Here is a 22,269-nt window from a genome sequence, read left to right on the forward strand (position 1 = left end):
CTCGCAATGGGGACGAAAATCATATGTCTAGGAAAAGGTCTTGCGTAGATTTTGCAGCGTATTGGTATTAACTCTACTTCAATCACAGTTTCCTCCTCTTCACCATAAGTTCTTTATGGTTTTCAGAAATATTTTTTCGTAATCAAGAATTCTAAGCTTAAAAGTAAGGAGAGAGTTAAATGTAATATGTTCAGTATAAGTTCTACAATAAAAATAATTGGCCAATGCACAAAAATTGTAATTTGCTAACCCAGCCTGTGACATTCAAATGTAATACTCTAAACAATAGTTAAATATTCAATCTGCAAGACGAAAGATGCATAGGAAATTTTCTCCAAAAATAATCTGAAGATGTCAGATAAGAAAAGGTGCAAAAAGAAAGAAGAGTTCAAAGATAGGGTCTAAATCAAACATTTAAGTCACACCAAAGTCTCTATGAAATGTCCCACGACCCGAAGTTACCAAGATTAGTGATCAGTCTAGTTATACATATTTTAAGGTGAATTTTCAACAAATTTAATAATTGCCTTAGAAACTGTACTTTGGTTCGGTATAATTCCTGTGCGGTTGCCATATTTTTAAACACTTTAGTTTTTGAGTAAAAAATGAAACAAAATATGCGGGTCCTCGAACTCAAGTTCCTCTCGGTCGTTCGGCTGTTTCCGTGACGTTTTACAACTATGACGTAATAGTTGTCAAGCACGCTTCGTTGCACTCCGATCATTTTGTTCCTTTCAGTGCTGGTGTTTTATGTAAATCTATTGGTGCTTTTTTTCGGATTACATACTTTGTGAGAATATTTTTTGTCTTGATATTGCTACTTTATGCTTGTTTTATGATAACATGGTTTACTGCGTTGTTTATGGTTGTAAAAACGGTTCGACATCGGACAAAAGCTTCTTTTAGTTTTCGTGCAAGGAAAAGGAACTGGCAAGGTGGCGACAGTGGGTGCGGATGGTCAATAGGAAGAACTGGACTCCTTCACACCATGCAAAGCTTTGTCAAGATCACTTTGAACGCTCATGTTTTGTGTCGAATCCCACTGTTTTGGATGACTTGAGGTGACTAAATAAGATCATAGTTTTGGATAAACAGTATCTTTAATTGTAGGTTAAACTCAAATATACTATTTTAGGTTTAACTGCATCTTGAAAAATACACACTCGTGACTTGGCTCCTCATCACCGAAGGGACTATTCAAGTCAACAAATTCATAGTATGATGCTTCCAAGACATCGATATTCAGGCAATTTCTATCAAAGCCTCGAGTCTGGGTAATGCATTCTTCATCTTTTACTCAGTTTGACACCTTGTTGTATGAGCGACAACAAACGCACTCTCTCCTGGTTGGCATCTGCTCGCATAAATCACACCTACACCTTGCACAAACATACGGAATATGTCATATAAACTATACTTTTATGGTAAATATTAAATTAACTATTCAGACTGCTACATCTAGTTTGATTTTATAGACAGAATTATGACGTATAATTGGAATTCACAGTGGCGGCGCCAAGGGGGGTGCTTGGGGGCTTGAGCTTCAGGCCCCCAATATTGTTACCTACACATATTCATAAAATATGGAAAACACTTCCTTTTTTTACATATACGCATATTTTCATAAACAGATTATTTCTAATTTGTAATAATGAATTATTAATCAGAGTATGAGTTTCCAATGAAAACTGCATTGAAAGCGCAGTTCAAAATAGCACACCTTTCTGAAATGTACCTTGGTATTTACATTATTATAATTTACCATCTGTACTTCATATTGATGACATTTTGGGAAGCCCCTCCACAGTTTACCTCAGTCCTCCCAACGAAAATATCCTGACGCCGCCACTGAAAATTCACTTTGTTACGAGCCATAAATACCCGGTACAATGATTGTGGAAGGGCCGAGTATTAGTTACCATAGTCGGCAAAGTATAAACAAATAAAACCCAGTCTGTGATACCAATAATTTATAAACACCAGACAGGTTTCGAGATGCTTAAAATTGCACGTGAAATAATACAGACCATATTTATTGTCATGACTTAGGCTTACCATTCTTCCACTGGAGGTATGATCGACTCGCAATCGACCTGGGCGCTTTCAGTATCACTAACAGTTCCGCTACTCTCGTTTGTGGAACTGTCCACATCACTAGAACTTGTCAAATCTGTGTCAAAAGTAACTGTTCTAGGTTCGTTCAGAGTAGGTTCGAATTGATATGGCGCTACTCGACACTGTTCAGAACACAAAGTCAAAACAGACTCCGCCTCTGTTTCTCCGTATGCACTAGCCATGTTTATTTACATTCAACGCGCTGACGTTGGCGGTTTGTTTGGCAACTATTACGTCACGGTACTTTTCCTCGTGGCAAACATAAAAACTAAAATGTTCGGATTGCCGCTCGGAAAGGGCTCTTTCTGCACTAAGTTCTATGTTTCATTTATTAGCACATATATTTTATAAAAAATGTGAAGCTGCAAAATTAATTAGTATGTTTTTTTCACTGCAAGGTTTTCTTTTTTCTGTAAAATTCACCTTTAAGGGGATACTTACTCTCGATTCAAACTATCTTGTACAAACTTCTGTAACATCTTTCACTTGAGTATAATCCAAACTCCAGAATAAAGACGATAAAGATGTTTGACCAAACAAGTAGAAGCCCTTGAAATGATCATTATATTCTTAGACTGAAGCAAGAATTAAGGAAAGATTATGATTGCTTACGTAAATAAATAAATAAAGAACAATTGGACAAACAAAATTGAAAAATATTCCTTCTAATGCCAGAATAAATATATATATATATTCTTTTTCTAGTTATAAAATAATAAAATCTAACAGTTTTAATTGTTACATATGTTAGAAGGTTAAATCAAAGTGCAAGGCAAAATAAATTTTAGTTACCACCAGCTCAGGCGAATTAACTTATGAAACACACAATCCTATCACCTCAGTCGCGGGTTCGAATCCCTATCACACCAAACATGCTCGTCCTTTCAGCCGTGGAGACGTTACCACATTCGGCCAGTCCCACTATTCGTTGATAAAAGAGTAGCCTAAGAGTTGGCAGTGTAAGGTGACGACGAGCTGCCTTCTCTCTAGTCTCACACTGCTAAATTAGGGATGGCTAGCGCAAATAACCCTCATGCAGCTTTGCGTGGAATTCAAAACAATCAATATTTTTCGGGATGCATGGATAAGAATCCGGATTGTCAGATCCAAAATCCATAGTTGTATTACAGGGCTAATTCGCATATTTAGCTGAAAGATAATATATATATTTATTGAAACTTTTAGCAGTTAAATTGATAAATCAATGATTATGATGACCATACACGAAGTTTGGGTTATCTCTTCTTCATGAAAAATAATAGGAACAGGAATATTATAGAAAAAGAAGCTAAGTAGATGAGCATATAGAGAACAAAGTATCCTCTTTTAACGAGAATATTCAAGAAAACTTTAGGTACGTTACTTTCTGTTTGAAACTTGTAAATAATGTATACTTGTAATTAAACAAATACTACACAATGGGCTGTCTCTGCTTTGCCAACCACGAGTACTAAAACCAGGTTTTTTCTCGCTTTGTAAGCTCGCAGGCATACCGCTGTGCCACTAAGGAGAACATGTAAAGACATGAAGTAAACACTTTTATTTTTAAAAAATACTACCTAATTCATTATATGTAAAACTGTATATATACTGTATATTATAACTATAAATTTTCAAGCCATAAACAAAACACATTAGCATGAAACAAAATGCGCTGCATATTTTTAAAAAGGATCCTAGGGTACAAGCTACAACGTGCTACAACATTTTATAATCCCACGTTATAGCTTGTACCCTAGGATCCTTTTTTTTTTAAATATGCAGCGTATTTTGTTTCATATTAATGTGTTTTGTTTATGGCTTGAAAATTTATGGTTATAATATCATTAATTAGAGGTTGGGATTTGCTGTTTTTAATGCAGTCCTTCCTTGTGATTTTGTTTAGCTTCATTTGGATATAATTATTTACTTTCACTAAAATTTATTCAATGTATGTGAATTGTCGCTGGCTATGTCGCATCTTCCATTGCTTTGTTCAAACTTTACAAAGTTAAGTGTAATAGCTTTAACTGGATGACATATTAAATTGAAACTATAATTTAGCATAGCAAACTAGTTATAGTAATTATATTGCTGCTAACGTAATAAAATGTTAGAGCAAAATATGTCTCACATGTCCTTTTCTAAACACGTTTCATTCTATTACTTATACTAATTGTGGGAGAGCAGTCACCTTCCCACAACTGTCTGCAGGCAGTGAAGAATGATATAGATCTGGGAAGTTGCGGGCTTGAGCACCCACATCTCGCTCTCCTAATTCCTAATTTTCTTATGTGAGACTAGCGAATTGGAAGTTAAGATTCATAGACGGTGTATCCCCACCGCAATGTGGGTCCTACTTCCTCAGTCACCTCCAAATCCTATGATACATTTTATAATCCCACGTTGTAGCTTGTAACCTAGGATCCTTCTTAAAATACGCAGCGTATTTTGCTTCATGTTAATGTGTTTTGTTTATGGCTTGAAAATTTATGGTTATAATATAATTAATCAGAGGATGGGATTTTCTGTTTTTAACGCAGTCCTTCATCGTGGTTTTGTTTATTCGTTTAGCTTCATTTGGATGTAATTATTTGATTTTACTAAAATGTATATGTATATATACATATATATTATATATATATTCTACATATTTAAGTTTTGATTTAGTACTCAAGGTAGCCAAAAAAGGAAGCACCTGTCCATGGTATTTGTATAAGTGGTATAAAATATTATTGTACCTATAAATTAGTCGCACCGACCCAGCTTTGGTATTATAAAGTAGCTAAACACATTACCACAAGTATAGTAAATTAATGTAGAAGAGTTGTTATCAATGCCAAAACTAATTATCTTTGAAGAAGCTAAATACGCCCAAAATATAACTCGACTACAATGAAATAGACCAATCAAATGGAGCAATGTTAATACCTTTTAGTACGACTACATTTAATACATATAGGTGTGTATTTTTCTTATAACAAAGCCACATTGGGCTATCTGCTGAGCTTAACCAAGAGAATCAAACCCTTAATTTTAGCGTTGTAAATCCGTGGACTTACGCTGTACTGGCGGGAGGCATTACGATAAGTAATAAAATATGGAATACATCAGTAAATATGATGACTAGCATTTGAAAATCCGTGTTTGCAACTACATGTGTGTAAAGACTTAAAGGCTTAGGATAAGAAGATCCAATACAATTTGCTGCAATTTCTATAATATACTTACATTAATTTAGATCAACAACGACATTTGTGGCTTACAAAATGTTATTCATGAGTTGGATATACATAGGGTTGAATACGTTATATTAAAATGATTTATAATACGAAAATCAGCAAGGTTCTTTACAACACCAGCTGATATAAAGACGTGGTGGAATGACATGTACTAGAACTACACATATTTTGATATTCGTGATGACGAGAAACCCACTTGAAGTAAAAATGTATTCTCTAAACGGTTGGTATGAATATTAGCACTTTAATTTAAATAAAGTACAGAACAGGTTAACATCAAGATGACCTACGAAGGTCGAAACGTTGTTCTGTACTTTGTTTTAATTAAAGTGCTAATATCCATACCAGTTGTCAAACATTTCGATATTATTTGACGTTGCGTAAGTAGCGTGATGCCGCTTGAAATTGATTGTTTTTAAAAAGGGTATGTAACAGTTCTTACAGACGCAAAATATTCATAAAATCATGCGGTCAGTTTGGGTAGGTAGAATTTCCAACTGGGGTGTCCCTTGTATTTAATGACAGTAAAAAAACAAATGAATATGGATCAGCTTGAAGCACTAGAAACATACAAAAAAGACGTGTAGAAAGTTGTACGTACCCAACTTGTAGTGATTAAAGTTAGAAGTTTTAAAACAGATGAGAGTCCAAGAATATAAAGGTCAGAGGCAAAAGCTGTCCACATGCTTCAAGCAATATAATACAGCGTGGTAAGGAAAGATTGTTGCCATTTGGAAAAAGCGAAACATTTTATAACCACACGGATTGCTTTCACAACAACGAGTTCAACCATCTCATACTGGTGAACGAAACGGGTATTTACGATGTTCCGTATGAAAGCATATCAGTCAAGTCACCAGATGCAACGCCTGTGGATTCCTGTTTGATAAGACAATTAAAAAGGGAAAGGAAAACCATATTTTATGTTTTAGTAAGATATCTTACGGCCCGGCATAGTCAGGTGGGTTACGGCGTCCGACTCGTAGTCCGAGGGTCGTGAGTTCGAATTTCGGTCGAACCAAACACCCTCGCCTTTTCAGCCGTGAGGGTGTTATAATGTGATGGGCAATCCTACTATTTGTTGGTAAAAAAGAGTAGCCCAAGAGTTGGCGGTGGGTGGTGATGACTAGCTGCCTTACACTGCTAAATTAGGGACAGCTACTGCAGATAGCTCTTGAGTAACTTTGCGCAAAATTCGAAAAACAAACCAAACTCATCGGCGATTGTGTAATTAACGTTTTTACCTACTATAATGCTACTGTTTGCACTTATAGAATTTACGGTGCTATCACATTTTACACATTTATCAGCTCTTGATGACTTCTCCCGTGAAGCCCTCCAATTTTATGGCAGTATCTTTGCAGACTTACAACGATAGAAACCGGGTTTTGATACCTGTGGTTTGCGTCCCGTTATCTCAAAAAATCAAAAGAGAGAGAGAAAGCTGTGCTTATTATAGGTATAGATATTTTATAAGAATCATTATAAAATCTCATTATTCGATTAGAGTAAACCAAGAGCTGGCGTTTACTGGTATAGTCTCACTGTCTTTACTATTCTCTATTATTTCAAAATTAGGAACGGCTAACCCTGGTGTAATTTCGTATGATATCTAAAAAGCAAAATAAACCAGCATGAGTTGTTTAACTTCTTCCAGACATTTAAAGTTGGTAATATTTTTTCGTTTTTAATCTGACGTAACCATACTTGGGCCTGCTCTTAAATGACGCAAACCTCATTATATTATTTCAGCACTAAATAAAGTTTGTAGTATAATAAGTAAACCTTGTTTGAACTTCATATTCCACGAGTTCTTCTAACTCTTCTTAATTCTCTATTCCTTTACTAACTCCTTATAATCCATTACTGACTGTAAATATTTCAGTTTAATTTGTTTGTTTTGAATTAATCACAAAGCTACACAATGGGCTATCTGTCATCTGCTCACCACGGGTATCGAAACCCGGTTTTTAGCGTTGTAAGTCCGCAGACATACCGCTGAGCTACTGGGGAATTTCAGTTTGGAGGTCTGCTTTTACAGCCCTTTATTTGATACAGCATTCACTAATACTCAAATTGTAAACTTCAAGCCTTATAAATTGTGAAGTCTATAATAATAACGTTATAACCTAAACTAAATAAAGGAAGGACATCAAACATTGACACAATATAACGAAACCTAATCTACAATACATAATTAGAACAATAAATTAAATGGATGTTTTGAATGCCTATGGTAACTTGGCTGGTGAACGTAAAAAAATATATCTCCTTTGGAATAAAGCGCGCAATTATGCATCATTAATAATAAGTATACTGATTATTATTTATCTTTCATATTGTGTCGAAACTTTATGGAATATTCACATTGCAACGACATGTTTTATATTCATCAACATAAAACGTAAGTAATTTTACAATTCAATGAGTTTTGTCGAGTTATATGTTTTTGTTTTTCATGCATTTTGTTAGTCGTCGTCTTACGATGTATTTTAAAGTTATGAAAACCCACTCCCATGAGAAAATCTTATAGATTCTGACAGGTTCCTAAGTCGTTAAAGGAGATGAAATGAGTCATAGTACAAAATAACAAAAAAAGGCTATGTAATCTGAAATACCACACTTCATCTATCGCTTGAGAGTGATATGCGTCGAAATATCAACTATATTAGTTTCGATATTATTAAATTTTATTTCAATAAAAATAATCTCATTAAAATGAAAGTATTTAAACCATTCTTGTTATAGCAAAAACTTAAGCTTGTATGAATGGAAATTAATAGTCAATAAACTACCGTTCCAGAGGACGCTATATAGGCGAAGGTAATACTATCGTTTTGTTAGAATATCCTGTCTTATTGTCAAAGCGTACACCTGCTCGTTGTTTGTTTTTGGATAACCCTAGTTCTTTGGTTTAAGAATGATAACAATATTTCGTTTGCGCTCTGAACTTAGGTAAGTGTAAAATTTGTTATTGATGTAAGTAATTATGGTTACTATAGTAAGTTGTGCAATTTTTTTTTACATGAAAAGTATGTAACAAACTGACGGTTAAAAATGACAAAATCTCAACTTCCCTGTTCTGTGTTCGGAAAGTTAAGAAATGCCCACCCACTCATTACGTTTGAAGCCTGCCGTGGAGGAGGCTTCTGTTACTTTAAATTTTAGTGTTACATTATAAACCTGCAAGTGATATATTATGAACAGTCTACGCAGTCGTTTGTCATATAGCCTAATAAATCTTTTGATGTACCATACACTAGACTTTGGAATTTGGGTTATCAAATCTGAGTACTACTACTAGTACAACCTAGAGAGTTTCAGTTTTAACTGATTGTAACTTAATGTAAGTTGTAACACTAATGCTTATGAGTTCAGGAAGTAAAATGGAGGGTGAAACTGAGAGGTGTGGTCATTTGTGTTGTGTTTGAACAAATTTAACATTAATCATTATTAATATTACTACCTGTAATAAGCATACAACATCAAAATTAATTATGTGATATCAGTTCATTTTTTTCGTATTTTAAAAGGTTTCTGAGAACAGAAGTTTACTCAGTATTCTAAAATGGTTTATTTTCAAACTAAAGTTTATTTTATTTTGCCCTATCAAACTTTGAACTAAAAATAAATTGTGATAAAAAAGCATTTTGTAAATGAGAAAATAGTGGTCTCTCATTTTCATTTTTTAGGACATTTGTGTTAGAGGTTTGAGTAACTTTTAATAATAATAATTCCATTTTTTTTTTTCGTGATGCTAAGATGCTTTGAAAGTCTGTCACGTTTTTAGTGAATAAGTCATGATGTGGAAGTTGAGTGTTATACTGCATTGCAGCATGTACTTTCAATAAAGAATAAATCAAAAACAAATAAATTGCCAAAAGCTTTAATTATGAAGTATAATATTTAGGAAGTGTTAGGTTTGTTTTTTTAAAAGTTATAGTAAAACTTTTAACTTCTATTTCCATTGAAGTGTACTTTTTTTTTGTAACACCAAATTTTAATACATAATTTTGTGTGATTATAAGCATAGGAAATTAACAAAGATGTAATATAAAACTTTGCTCATAATTTAGAAAATTATGTTAATGATTAATGAGAATACTGTGATCTTATGTGTAGTGTGACATAAGAATTGTTCAAGATGTAACAGAGATTTTATGTATTTGCCAATTCTCCTTTCAGACAGTTAATTCAAATGATGATGTCATTGATGATATCATACAGGCCTACAAAGTACAAGTAGTAAAAATATGGCTACCTTTTTTTATTATGTCATTTTAGCAGCTGAGTTGATTGAGAGTGTAAGTACCATCTATTTTCCATCTGTTGTAACCTCAAATAACTTAAAAAAGAAAAAGCATCAGTCCTATTGTGTCAGTCTAAAGCAGATTTATTATACTGATGCAAGCCACAGTTTTTTTATTTCTTAGTTTAACCTCAAGCTGGGCTCTTATTTGAATGTGACCAACTAATGAACCAGACAATTAATCAATTATTAAATTTTCACATGAATTTGAATAATTAAAAGTAGTATTAATTTTGATTAGCTGATTTATTTTTGTCAACCTTGAGTTGAACAACCTTGTATTAATTGCCAATTGTAATGAGAAATCTCAGTGGCAAAATTGGGATTATTTGGATAGTTGGAATAAAAAAAACAAAACAACAAAAAAAACTGGTAAGTGGAAATGCAGATTTGATTAGTTGTTTATTTCACGGTTTTAGTTTATTTGTAAATTTCAACAGTTGATCATTTTACAACATTAATCTGCATAATTGTTTCATTAAGTTAATTATCTGTTTCTAGTTTCATCAGGTTAAATTTTCTTATAGCCTGATTTTTTCTTCTGATACTTGTTTTGATTCTTATGAACTGTTTGAAAAGTAATCACTACTTGTAATGTCTTATTGTGTTTCAAGCTGTTAGGGTAAATGTCAAGTGTATGTAATAACTGTATGGGTAAATATTGAGTACTAACAAAGCTAGCATGGTGTATTTATTAAATCTGAAATAGTATATTTATTAAAGTTGTTGACGTATAGAATATCTTAGTTTGAGATCTCTTATATTCTTAAAACTGTAGATGTATACAATGAATATTTAAGACTGTTGAAATATGTGAAGAGTATCAGTCAAAGCTGTTGGGATACAGTAGACACATTAGGGTTTTGAAATTTTGAGTGTATTTACCCACTCTTAATAAAAAAACAGGAGGAATCCTATATAGCCATGTAATTTAAATCTTTTAGTCAGGATTCGAGTAAATTATTCTGATTCTCCCTCCCCTCCTTTATTGGCTATTCTGTTGTGTGCCAGCAATAAACTGTTGGGTACATGTATATCATATTTAATTTTCATTACACATCAGGATCTCTATCAGCCTTCCTTCAAATTAAAATCTGAAACATATACATCAACCAAAAGGGTTTGACCCCCTGAATCCAAAAATGTAATTAGATCTTGGATGGGTCATTAGATGATAGAGCTTATGAATCTCTATGCCACAGTTAAAAATGAGGTATTTGGTTGCAAAATTGGGGGTATATTTTGATAGTCTATTTATTTACATACATCTTATTTTTTATTTATTTGTTGGCTTAAAACTTTTAAGTCAGTAATTAAATTTTTGACACTTTTAGTATATTGGTTTCATTTATTATTATGATAAAATCATAAAAGGATGCATTTGTACCATAGTATCTTTATTTAGCACATCCATATTACTATGTAGTAATATATTTGGCAATTTGGTCTAATTTTTAAGCATCAAGTGTTATTAAAAAACAACTAACTTTTATTTTCATGCTAATCAAACAAATCAGACCTAAACAATTCTTTTCATACATACAAGTAGTTGGTAAATAAAGGGAAACTTTACTTATTCCTCATTGAACAAATGCATCATTTCAGCTGTTTAAAGTTAACTTGTATGCAAAATAACTGTGGTGCTGGAAATAAACTGGCAGATTTCAATAACTAATTTTTATAGCCAAGCAATTTGGAATTCACTAGTTATCTGTCAGGCTCACTAATTATGTTCAACTAGTTGATTATTTTTACATGAGCATTGGCTGGTTGATATAATCAAAAATACTTAATAATAATAAACAATAATTTCTATTGATTACATTTGTGAGTCATGATGCTAATGAGTTAATCTGAACAATCTTGAATTTATCAAAAATAAATATATTGGCAGTATTTCAACTGAAATTTAGAATAGTTGGAAACTGAGTTCAGCGAGTCAATTATTTTCAAGACATTAATAAATTTAATTGTAATTTTAATTGAGTGATTATTTTGCCTGATACAGATTAGTGTAATCAGTATTCAAAGCTAATCAAATTAATTGCTCGGATGTTGCCCATAAGAATTGCCTTGTACTTAACATTATTAAATGCTACCTGCCATGTATTTTCCCAGTTTTCCAATTGATCCTAATTCCTTTATAAAATAGTACCTGTCTCAAGGCTAACTACACACAAAGTTTTATTATCAGTAGCAGAGTTGATCAGGTTGTTGATCATTCCTTTATCAGTATTGTCATTGCTGGTCTCAGCCACTATGGAGCCTTAAATAAAATGTAAGGTGAGGGGCTTGTCACAGAATCTGGTAATAAGTGTCTCCTTTGTGAAAGTTATACAGCCAGCAATGCATCAATATGTATCAATAGTGCATTGTTCCCATGTTTGGATTTTTTTTTTTTTGTTGAAGTTCAAAAATGCTAGAAATTGGAAAATACTATATGTAGCTACATAATTTAAAGCAGTAATATCTCTTACAGTTAGCCAGCATGTGTAAGAAAGTGTTTTGGTACATATGCGCATTCATATTTAAATGTGTGACAAAGTTGTGTATGGTCTTTTCAGTGATGGGGCTCTGTGCAGCTATATAGACTTGATCATCCCAGAGGCATAACTTGGAACTCTAATCCAATTTTATGTCACTTCATTTATTACAATCCTTTGCATCATTTCCTCTAACCAGTGTTTAAGTTAGCTCAATATCTTATCTAACATTCCCCTAAGATAAGGTTTCTTTTATAGTTTTCTTGTGGTCCTTTTTCAAAAGCTTTCTCAGTAGAGAATTTTCCATTTTAGTCTTTTATGTTGCACTTTGTTAAAAGCTTTCCAAAAGTTTAGATATAACAAATCCACACCTCTATCCTCTTCAATGTAAGCAGTGGCATTGCTGAAGAAGGTCAAAAGATTTGTGATAACAGATATTTCTTGAATGAAATGCTGCTGACTCTAACAAAATTGTACATTTTGTCAGATAGCTTTACAAAGCATCTTTAATCAGTTTTTCTAAAACTTTTATCACGGCAGAAGTAAGATTAATTGACCTGTAATTACATGGACAACACTTGTCACCTCCCTTAAAAACAACCCAGCTTACTGTTTTGTAATATGTGCCCATTAATGAGATTGACCAAAAACTTTTATTAAAGGTGTTATGAAGTTTTTAACCTCTTTTTAAATATTTAAAACAACAAGGGATCTGTTGATCCATCAAAACTTTCTGATCCATGAAACTAAACTTTTAAACCTCAAAACCATGCCCTTATTATTTAAATATTTATCAACCTGTTCTTTAAATTTACTACATTCTAAAGGCCAATCACTCTATTAGGAAAGAAACTTTAACTGAAGATGACTCCTATCCTGCCGTATTTGTATCTTCTCGTCTTACTATTCTAATTATTAAGTAAAAAAAAAAAAATGGTGCATTAACACTGTCAATTCCCTTGATAATATTAAATGCCTCATTCAGATTCCCTGTAATTCATCTTTTTTCAAGAGAAAACAATTTGAAAAATGTTATCCTATTCTTGGATTACAATCTTTTCATCCTAGTAGCCCTTCTTTAAACTTTTTACAACAGTTCAATGTCTTGTTTAAGGTAGGGAGCTTAAGACTAAACACAGTAGTCAATATGAGGTCTAACCAGTGATATACACAATTGAATTAAAACCCATTTGGACTTGTATTGTTTGTTTGTTTTTAAATACAGTCTGAAATTCTATTTGTTCTACCACTAGCAATAGCTCAATGCTTGGATGACTAAGTGTCTGGTCATCCAAAACACCAACATCCTTCTCTTCCATTACACTGTTAAAGTTATCTCCATTAAATTTGACATGTAATTATGTCTATAAATGTAGCCTAAATTTCTATTAGTGTTATTACTAGCCACTAGGCATTGCTTTGATGTGTTGTTTGACTTCACCACTACTATGCATAGATACTTCAGCCAATCTGTTGAGTGGGTTTCCTTCTGTATTAACTGAGGGTGACCCTATATTGAAGAGGAATATTTACAATAATTATGAATTTACTGTTTATCTTGACAAAATGGGACAAGCTTGTAATAAAAAGTACTGTTCTGTAGAACACAAAAAATCAGTGTGCTACAAAAATATTTTTACTTAATATGATTTTTGAATTGATGCTAACAAGTTAGAATGTGATGTTATGTTCATGTGAAGAATAGGAATACTTTTGGCCATTGTACAGTTTGTATGCTCCATTTAAATAGCCTCCAGAATCTTGGAATTGCATATTCACAGTTTTGTTTTCAGTATCCCTTTGTATTGCATCTGGTATTTACCAATAACTGTTGCTGCATCAGCAGTGTAAAGTAAAATTAATACTTAAAAACTCTGATATAAACATTTTATAATGTTGAATGGCACTTTATAAAAGGCCATGGCATGCACACTTTAACACTTGCCCATGTGCATAAGGTTAAATGTTATACAAATTATGATGATCGAGGTGCATTACTTTGCATTATTAAAATTAAATGTTATTTGCTTATGATTTGTCCAACATACCAGCTGATCCAAGTCATTTGTAGAATCTTAACATACTCACTACAGCTGGAAATATCTGAGTGCTTAATGTTGTTAGCAAGCTTTGCTTATTTACTAATTTTGTCTTTATTAGTATCTAATAGCTAAAGCAAAAGTCTGTACACTGACCTCTGAAGTACTCCATTAGTGACAAGGATTGAATTTTGTTAGACTCCATCAACCATTTCGTTATGGGTTGGATGGAATCTACCCAGCTCATAACCACAAAAGTATTCATGAGAGTAATTACACTCTGATTTTTGATAATGTATGAGTATGTTTACAAAGTGTTGTGGGTTATTGGTAAACATTACAAGGCTTTCATGCACAAAGTATCAGGTTCTTGATATATGTATTAAGATTTTTTCATAAATTTTATTTCTTTTAGAATGTTGATTGTCCAACATGCAGAGTAATTTTCATTTTAAGATTAAAAATACTTTTATGAATCAGAAACTTTTCAAATTTCACATGAAATATTTTCAATCTTCAGATAATTATCAGATGCTGTTATTAAAAAAAAAAAAACCCTGTTAATTTCACTGTTGAATCAGAACCTCTTTACATGTTTTGTAGATTTGACTGATCTCTTAACTACCATAAAAATTAGGAAATAAATATAAATTATGCTTTTTTCTTCTTAGTATGACTACAAATTATAACTAACATAAATGTTTAGTGTAAATAGCTTATGCCATAACATTCTACATGTACAGGGTGGCCCGTAAGTCCGTACCCATCCATATATCTTATGTATCCAGTGTATCTGTGTGCTGTCCCTCATTCTTGCTGCATAATATAATGCAATGCCATATTCTGTAAGACATTTTCCTTAACATAGCAGGGGTTATTGTTTCAAATGCTACAGTAACAGCTGCCTTTAACTCATCATTAGTATTATAACATTGTTTATAATAACATATGGATAGGTAGGGACTTATGGGCCACCCTGTATATATATATTACTTTTATTATACTGATCTTTTTTAACTGTTGCTGGCTGACATCATGGAAGTTAAAATGTTTTGTTGCACTCATGCAACCTTATTTGAGTGTAAAAAGAACTGACCTTTAGAAAGTGACCTGTGTTGGCTGTGTTTTAGTGGACTAGTATTTTGTAAAATAGTCACATTTCAGTTATAATACACTAGGTATGTATATACATGATTACTATTTATAAACAAGTTTTTAAACTTATTTTTTTTTATAAAATGCAGAACAATAAGTAAAGGAGTGAAGCAAACAGTTATCTCTTCTAGTTACAAACTTTATACTTGGTTGCTGTTTGTGATAGGCTGCTAAGTCTTGAGAAATTTTGTACGTGGAAGATGCGAAACAAAATTTGTTTAGGTTTTATATATGCATTTGAATAACCAAAAAAACTGCAAATTGCTATATCGATACCAAAGAATTCCTATATAATTTATCAAGTTTAATGACAGCTGTATTTGGGTCTATGAATTATGAAATTTCAAATAGGCTAAAAACTCAACTTGCTAGCATGAAGGGTTATCTTAAAAGAAAGACACCACTGTTATATTTGAAAAAGATTGAGAAAACCATCTGCAGGACATTGTTTGTGATTGATTGTTCATATCATAGATAGAAGTGTATATGAGGGACTGCTTTTAAAAATGGGATGAGGTGAATGGGACCACTGTGTTTGATTTAATACATGAGTGACATCTTAGCAAATTGTAAAGAGAGAGAGATTCTTATTTTGTATGTTAGCTTTTTATTATCAGCAGTTTGAGTTTCTAATTTGTAAAAAACTATAGACTTTGTATTTTGATACCACAAACATCTCATTTGAACCAGTGCCTCATTCAACATACCACGTGACACACAAAAATCAATGTTTAGGTGTGTGATTTTTAATATTTAATCTTACATAAAGAAATTAAATATTGTATAATATGAAAATTCTAAATTGTTATCAATAGTTTCATACCGAACTAAGAAGCATAATAGTTCAATCAAGCTCCGAATGGGAGTCAACAGATGCAATGACTCTCATTTGACCTGTGACTTGTATGGAAAGGGTTGCAGTGTTTGTTTTGTTGTTTCCCATCCAACCATCCTGATGAAGTAAGCTTCCTTGAACCTTTCACTATTTTGATTCTCTTAACTAATTTTTTGTTTCAACTTGTTTAGTTATTCAAAATCTAAGTTCACACTCTTTCCATCATTCAGGTACCAAGAAACATTTAAATTTAATAATATTAACATTCCACTACCTTATGTTGCACAACTATTGTCATTGCCCATGCAGTTGCTGATATAAATAGCATCTCGACCACAATAACGTATCATGCCCTAGTTAACCTGATAAATCCTGGGATTGGGCAAAAGGCTTTATTGGCATTTAATATGGCAGATATATTGTTGATATATACTCATTTATACTTTCACTCTGTTTTTGAATATCAGATTAGTTTGGTATGGTTTTCTTTTAATCAATACATATTGGCTTTCTTTTATGACAACATATTTCACATTATACTGATTTACCAAAAATTGAAAGAGAGCCTTGCATATTTGATCATTGACCTTATTTTAAAACCCCAGGGAAAACATTGTTTGGTCCTGGTACTTCATGTATTTTTAATTCAACAATTTTTTTTTCTCATTTTTTTCCCATCAGTAAAAAATTAGTACCTAGATCATTCAGAACAATTCTAATATTTTCCATGAAATTCTATGGGTAAGAAATGTTGTAATAAAAAAAGTTTTGAAAACATTTAAAATCTTGCCCTGCCAGTGTTCTTTAAAATCTCCATTTTGCATTTTAACATTTTGCTTATCTTTAAAAAAAAAAAGTCAGTTTTCAAATTATCAGTCAGGTGGTAAGTCAAACTTGATTTCCAAATTTTATATCTAACCCAAATCCCTAGCTTTTTTATAATGTAAGATTTCTTTACTGTCTATCAAATTTATACATGCAACATTTATCCTTGATTTTATCTTTTGTCTTAAGTAAGGTGTAATGTGTCATGTCATTCTTTTACTATTTAAGAAACACATCTATCTTGAATTAAAAAGCAATTTATTTTTAAAAGATTTTCCAATTATTTTGCCCACATCTCATTATCCTAATTTGCTAATTATTATTTTTTTCTCATAACCTGAAAATTGCGAACTAAGATATATTTTTTTTCTATTTCAGCATATAATAAAACATCATTATGCAGTGTTTACTTATCCCATTTTTACCACAACTCATCCCTTGCATTTGTGGTTAACAGGCAAAAAAATGATTGAATTTGGAAGTAATGTTAAATTTTTATATTTTGTGTTGCTTATAAGCACTTAATACTACATATACACTATTGTTTTATTTGAAATAAATATGAAACAAATTTCGGTTTTACAGCAGTGTATTCTTAATAATTTATAATGAAAATGTTCTTGAATTAGGTTTCCTTGTTTTTGCAGCTTGTTTGTCAACTCCTGATGGATGTCTTTAAAAAAAGAAAACATACTTTACAGTTTTGTGCTTCAAGATAGTGAGGTTTTTCTCTGAGAGTTTCTTGAGAACCTGAACTTTATTTTCCATTTTTTGTTGTTGTAAATATTGTTATCCTGATGCCTGGACAGTTGCCTCTAAATATCCCTGTTGAATCTAACAACAGCATGGCCTCAAAAGTTCCCTATTACTATGGTGAACTTGTTCCTAGGGATAAAGAGATTTCTGGATTGGCAGAAGAAAATACTTCAACTCATGTAGGTGAATCATCAGGATCTGATCATGTTCTTGGTTTTCACAACCCCTTATTGTCCATTGAACCAGACATAACCACTGCAGCTACAGCATGTAAGGTGAGAACTAAGCCCCATCAAAAGAAGAAGAAAAAGAAGAAGAAAGGAGCTATGGTAAATAACTCTCATGTTCGTTCAAACTCTTTAACAATTCAAAATGGAGGATTTCTACTTCCTGTAACCCAGAAAGATTTAACTGGGAGTGTAAACTGGCTTCGAACTCAGAATGATCAGAAGCACAGGAGGAGGAGTTCAGAACCTAACATTTATGAAGAAATTCCAGTGTTGGAATTACCTGATGACCCCATTTTATACTCTGGTAGTCTAGGAGGTTATCCGATGATGTATCGTCGTACATGTACTCCACTTTATAGTCGTAGTCTGTCAGCTTGTCCTACTTCAGGGGTACAAGAAGAGGTAGCTAAAGTTCAAAAACGTCAAGCTAAAATCCTGGAGAATTTAAATCTTGACATAGAAACAATGCTTATGCCAGAACCTCCAGTAAAAGTAGCAGAAAAGGAGTTTGAAAAAATTCTGACAAGAAAATCCAGTGATATTCCTTCTAGCAAATCAGTGGAAAGTAGACTTGGCTCAGCAGCATCTTGGACACAAGGTAGATATAGACCAAAACCTGAACGAACGATTGGAGGAAGGTGCATCATGAATGAATATGTCATCCAGCAGTCAGGACTAGGAGATAGTCATAGTTCTTTACATTCTGCTTGTGGTGGATGGACTGTTGCATCTCCAAGTGAAAAGTGTGAGTTAATGACTAATCCTCTTTTGGAGAAGGGTTAACAGTTAGTTATCTTTAGTTTGTTTTTTGGTTACCAGTCCTTAGATTGAATTTCATCCTTTTACTACTTTTAAAATTGTAGTTATTTGCTGACTGTTATAATTTTTATTTCAGAATGTAATGTGTGCTTAATAACTTTGACTATTATGATTTATATTACTCAAGATTAGTAGATATTGACAAATAGACTAATTCATAGTTTTTAAAGGCAAGTAGTGTCCCCAGCATTAATCTGTTAAATCCAGTTTTGTGACTGGTTTATTGAGTATGACATCTGATGTTAAGATAATAGTTTGACAGTCAGTGATTTATAAACATAAGGAAGAGTTTTGTTGATGATGGAACATACCACATTTCAACAAAACATTTTCTTTTTCAGGTATGATCTGTGTTAATCAGTGGAGGGTTTACATATAGTTATATAAAGACAAAGATTTAATGTGATGGAAATGATGTTAGCAGATTAGAAGGTATAAGTAAAGGTCAAGTCTTATCGAGTGTCATAGTGGTAAATCATTGCTTTAATGATTTTTATAGTCTGTATTTTTTTTTAGTTTTGATTTGGTATAGGTAAAGAATTTCATCCCAAAGTATTTTGTAGCCTATTTCAAATTGATGATATGTTAAAGTCTAGCTGATATACAACTGTGTGTGTGTGATCTGTGTTCTTTTAATCTATTTTTCACATTTGCATAGAATGCTATATATGCCTCATTTTTATTCCTTTAGTAGAGATTATTTCAGGTTAAGAAGGAAGGTGTAATTTTATGTGAAGGTCTGACTACAGTTTTTGTATTGATTTTTCAAAAGATTACATGATTACTAATTTCATTGATAATTTCTGGCACGGAAAGGAATATAAAAATTTGCTGTATTATGTTAATAAGTGAAAGGTTGGAGTTAACATAATTCTTATGGTTTTGAAGTTTAGTAAAAACCATATCTACATAGGGGCATTATATGTCATGGCCAATCCCACTATTCGTTGGTAAAAGAGTAGCCCAAGAGTTGGCAGTGGGTGGTGATGACTAGCTGCTTTCCCTCTAGTCTTACACTGCTAAATTAGGGACGACTAGCACAAATAGCCCTCGTGTAGCTTTGTGCGAAATTCCAGAACAAACAATTAATTCAATTCGTAAGTCTTCTTTGTGTATGAAAAACTGTATAGCACAATTTATGTACATGAAAGTGGGATGATACAAGATATTTTCTGTGACAGGTGGTGGTTAGATCACCATGATGATGTAATGGGATTTTTTGTTTATATTGGTGGTAATTTTATTTCCCTTTTTTAACTTTTTTTTTTTTCCATTAACATCTAAAAACTATTGGATTCTACATCATCTGTGAAAATTAGGACTTTGGGTTTCAAGGTGTTTAAGAATTGAATAAATATCTACTTAATTTCATTGAAATCTTAAACACCTTGAGAACCAGTATCATAATTCTCATTACACTCAACCCTTGTGTATTTTGTTTTTGTAACTATGTTTATATGTAAATCCTATACTGCTTCTTACTGATCATACCTGAAGAAGATAGACCAGTGTTTTATATCTTGGGACAGCTGGTAAGGGTATTAACACTTTTACCAAAATAAAGCAGAGAACAATGTTTTGACCTTCTTACTTTATTGCCATAATGTGCTACCTTGCACAAGTGCCTGATGTTATAGGCATAACTTCTAAGAAATTTCAGAACTCCAAGTTTCAAGCACTTAATTTGAAATATTTAAGCTATACATTACAATGGAGAAGTAGTTGTATAATGTTCATGTATCTCTATCTTTTAAAACGTATTTGTGTGGGGATAGTTTTCATTTATGCAGTTCATTATAAATCAGTCAACAAAACATGGCATAACTTTAGTTATGTGTGGACTTGAAGTTGCCCAGTGTATGATAGACAGGTCTGTAAATTATTCTTCTGCCTGGGAAACAATTTCCTTTTTATAACAATACAATATCTTGCATCATCTCGCAGAGTAGCTTTTCTTTCATTGTACTGCCCTCTATATGCACAAATTTTTGCTCACTAACTTTGATACTCCCATCTACCTCCATGTAGTGGTTGGTGTATATATGATAGCATGCAAGTGAGCATGTGACAACCTTCCATCAATAGGAGCACAACACAGCTTCCAGCTGATTTCCTCTTTGCAACTTAGTCCAAAAATTATTTCTTGATTGGACTCGTGGTATTTAGATGTGCTTTTTGCTTGTGCATTCCATTAAGGAATTTTCAGTCAGTTCCTTATTTTCACTTATGAGAATTTAGTTTTTGTCTATATTTTTGCTACACTTGTTCTAAAATTTTAGTTAGTACATGTTGGCGTTACATGTCTTTTATTGTGATACCTAATTAATTGAAATGGTTTCTGAGTTTTATGTTACAGCTACTATCACTACTGCTCCTCCTACAGTTAATCTTACTTAAATTCCTCATCTTTTGGCTGTAGCTTTTGATGTCCTCAGTCAGTATTGAGATACCTTTGCCCTCTCTGCTTATTCACCTTCTCCCAGCTGTCTTTTTCCTCATTCCCTTTCTATAGGGTGTTTGGAAAGTCACTGTGCAGTTTTGTCTGTTAATAAATATATAAGTGCACAGTGACTTTCCGAACACCCTGTATTATCAATGCCACTCTATGTAGTCGTCTCGATGGTACATATTTTAACCACTCCTATTGACCTCCTTTACCTCCCCAGTTTTCACTCTCTCCTCTGTCATCCTTACTCAAGCACATTACCTCATTTTATCCAAATACTTTATTTTTACTTTTTTTTTTCCTGGTGCCTTAGTAGAGAGGTCAGAATTTTGTTGCAGGTTACTCCTCTGATTTTCCATTCCATATGCCCTTCTTCCATGTCAGTTTACCAACACAAAAGGTATGTCTGCTATTGTTGGTCTTCTTATCATAGTTTTCCTCCTTCCCATCCCATTTTCCCACACCTGACTTTCTTTTCTACCTGGCTTTTTGATCAGGGTTTTTGGGTATCCTCGTCCACTGTTATTTCTTCCATTTATCATCTTTATGATCTGGATCACCTCTGATTTTCTGTTTGGGGTCTCTGTTGTTATGTGACTTGCATTGTTCCCTTCTATGATTTTCATTCCTGTTTGTTCCTTTCTTGTAACCCTTCCTTTTCCCATAATATTTTTCCTATTACCCTATGGGTTGGATTTATCAGTTGATTCACCTGGGTTATTTTATCTTGTCGCCTGATGATTTTTATCTATTCCAAGTTTCCAACAATCAAACCATCTTACCACGTCCCTGGCTGTCCAATTTTGTCATTCTTAGAGGATATAGTTTGTGCTGGCATATGTACCACTATATATATATCGTGTGGCTATTTCCTGTTTTGCATCACCATTATGAGCTCCATGAGTGGATAGATGCTCTTTTCTTTATCTTTCTTATTTATATTCTAGCTTGTATAGATCCTGTGCAGTTTCAAGTGTTGCTTGACCAGTTATATTTGAACTTTCATTGTATGGCCATTCACCACTCACCATTGAGA

General features: G+C 32.8%; 1 protein-coding gene across 6 annotated transcripts in view; it reads left to right on the plus strand.

Moving 5' to 3' along the window:
- Positions 1-8,151: 8,151 nt before the first annotated feature.
- The window catches only part of LOC143251425 (rho guanine nucleotide exchange factor 10-like protein), an 80,744-nt gene continuing 66,626 nt past the window's right edge, over positions 8,152-22,269 (plus strand). For 4 of the 6 annotated variants that reach the window (XM_076502742.1, XM_076502747.1, XM_076502753.1 and 1 more), the window contains exons 1-2: positions 8,152-8,291; positions 17,630-18,713. In XM_076502742.1, the coding sequence (XP_076358857.1) occupies positions 17,780-18,713 (934 nt within the window). In that variant the 5' untranslated portion in view covers positions 8,152-8,291; positions 17,630-17,779. Of the gene's footprint in view, positions 8,292-9,521; positions 9,641-17,629; positions 18,714-22,269 lie in introns of all 6 variants that reach the window. The other 2 variants (XM_076502743.1, XM_076502764.1) reach the window with 2 other exon arrangements.

This window comes from Tachypleus tridentatus, chromosome 1 (genome assembly GCF_004210375.1).
Source record: "Tachypleus tridentatus isolate NWPU-2018 chromosome 1, ASM421037v1, whole genome shotgun sequence".
Classification (NCBI taxonomy): Eukaryota; Metazoa; Arthropoda; class Merostomata; order Xiphosura; family Limulidae; genus Tachypleus; species Tachypleus tridentatus.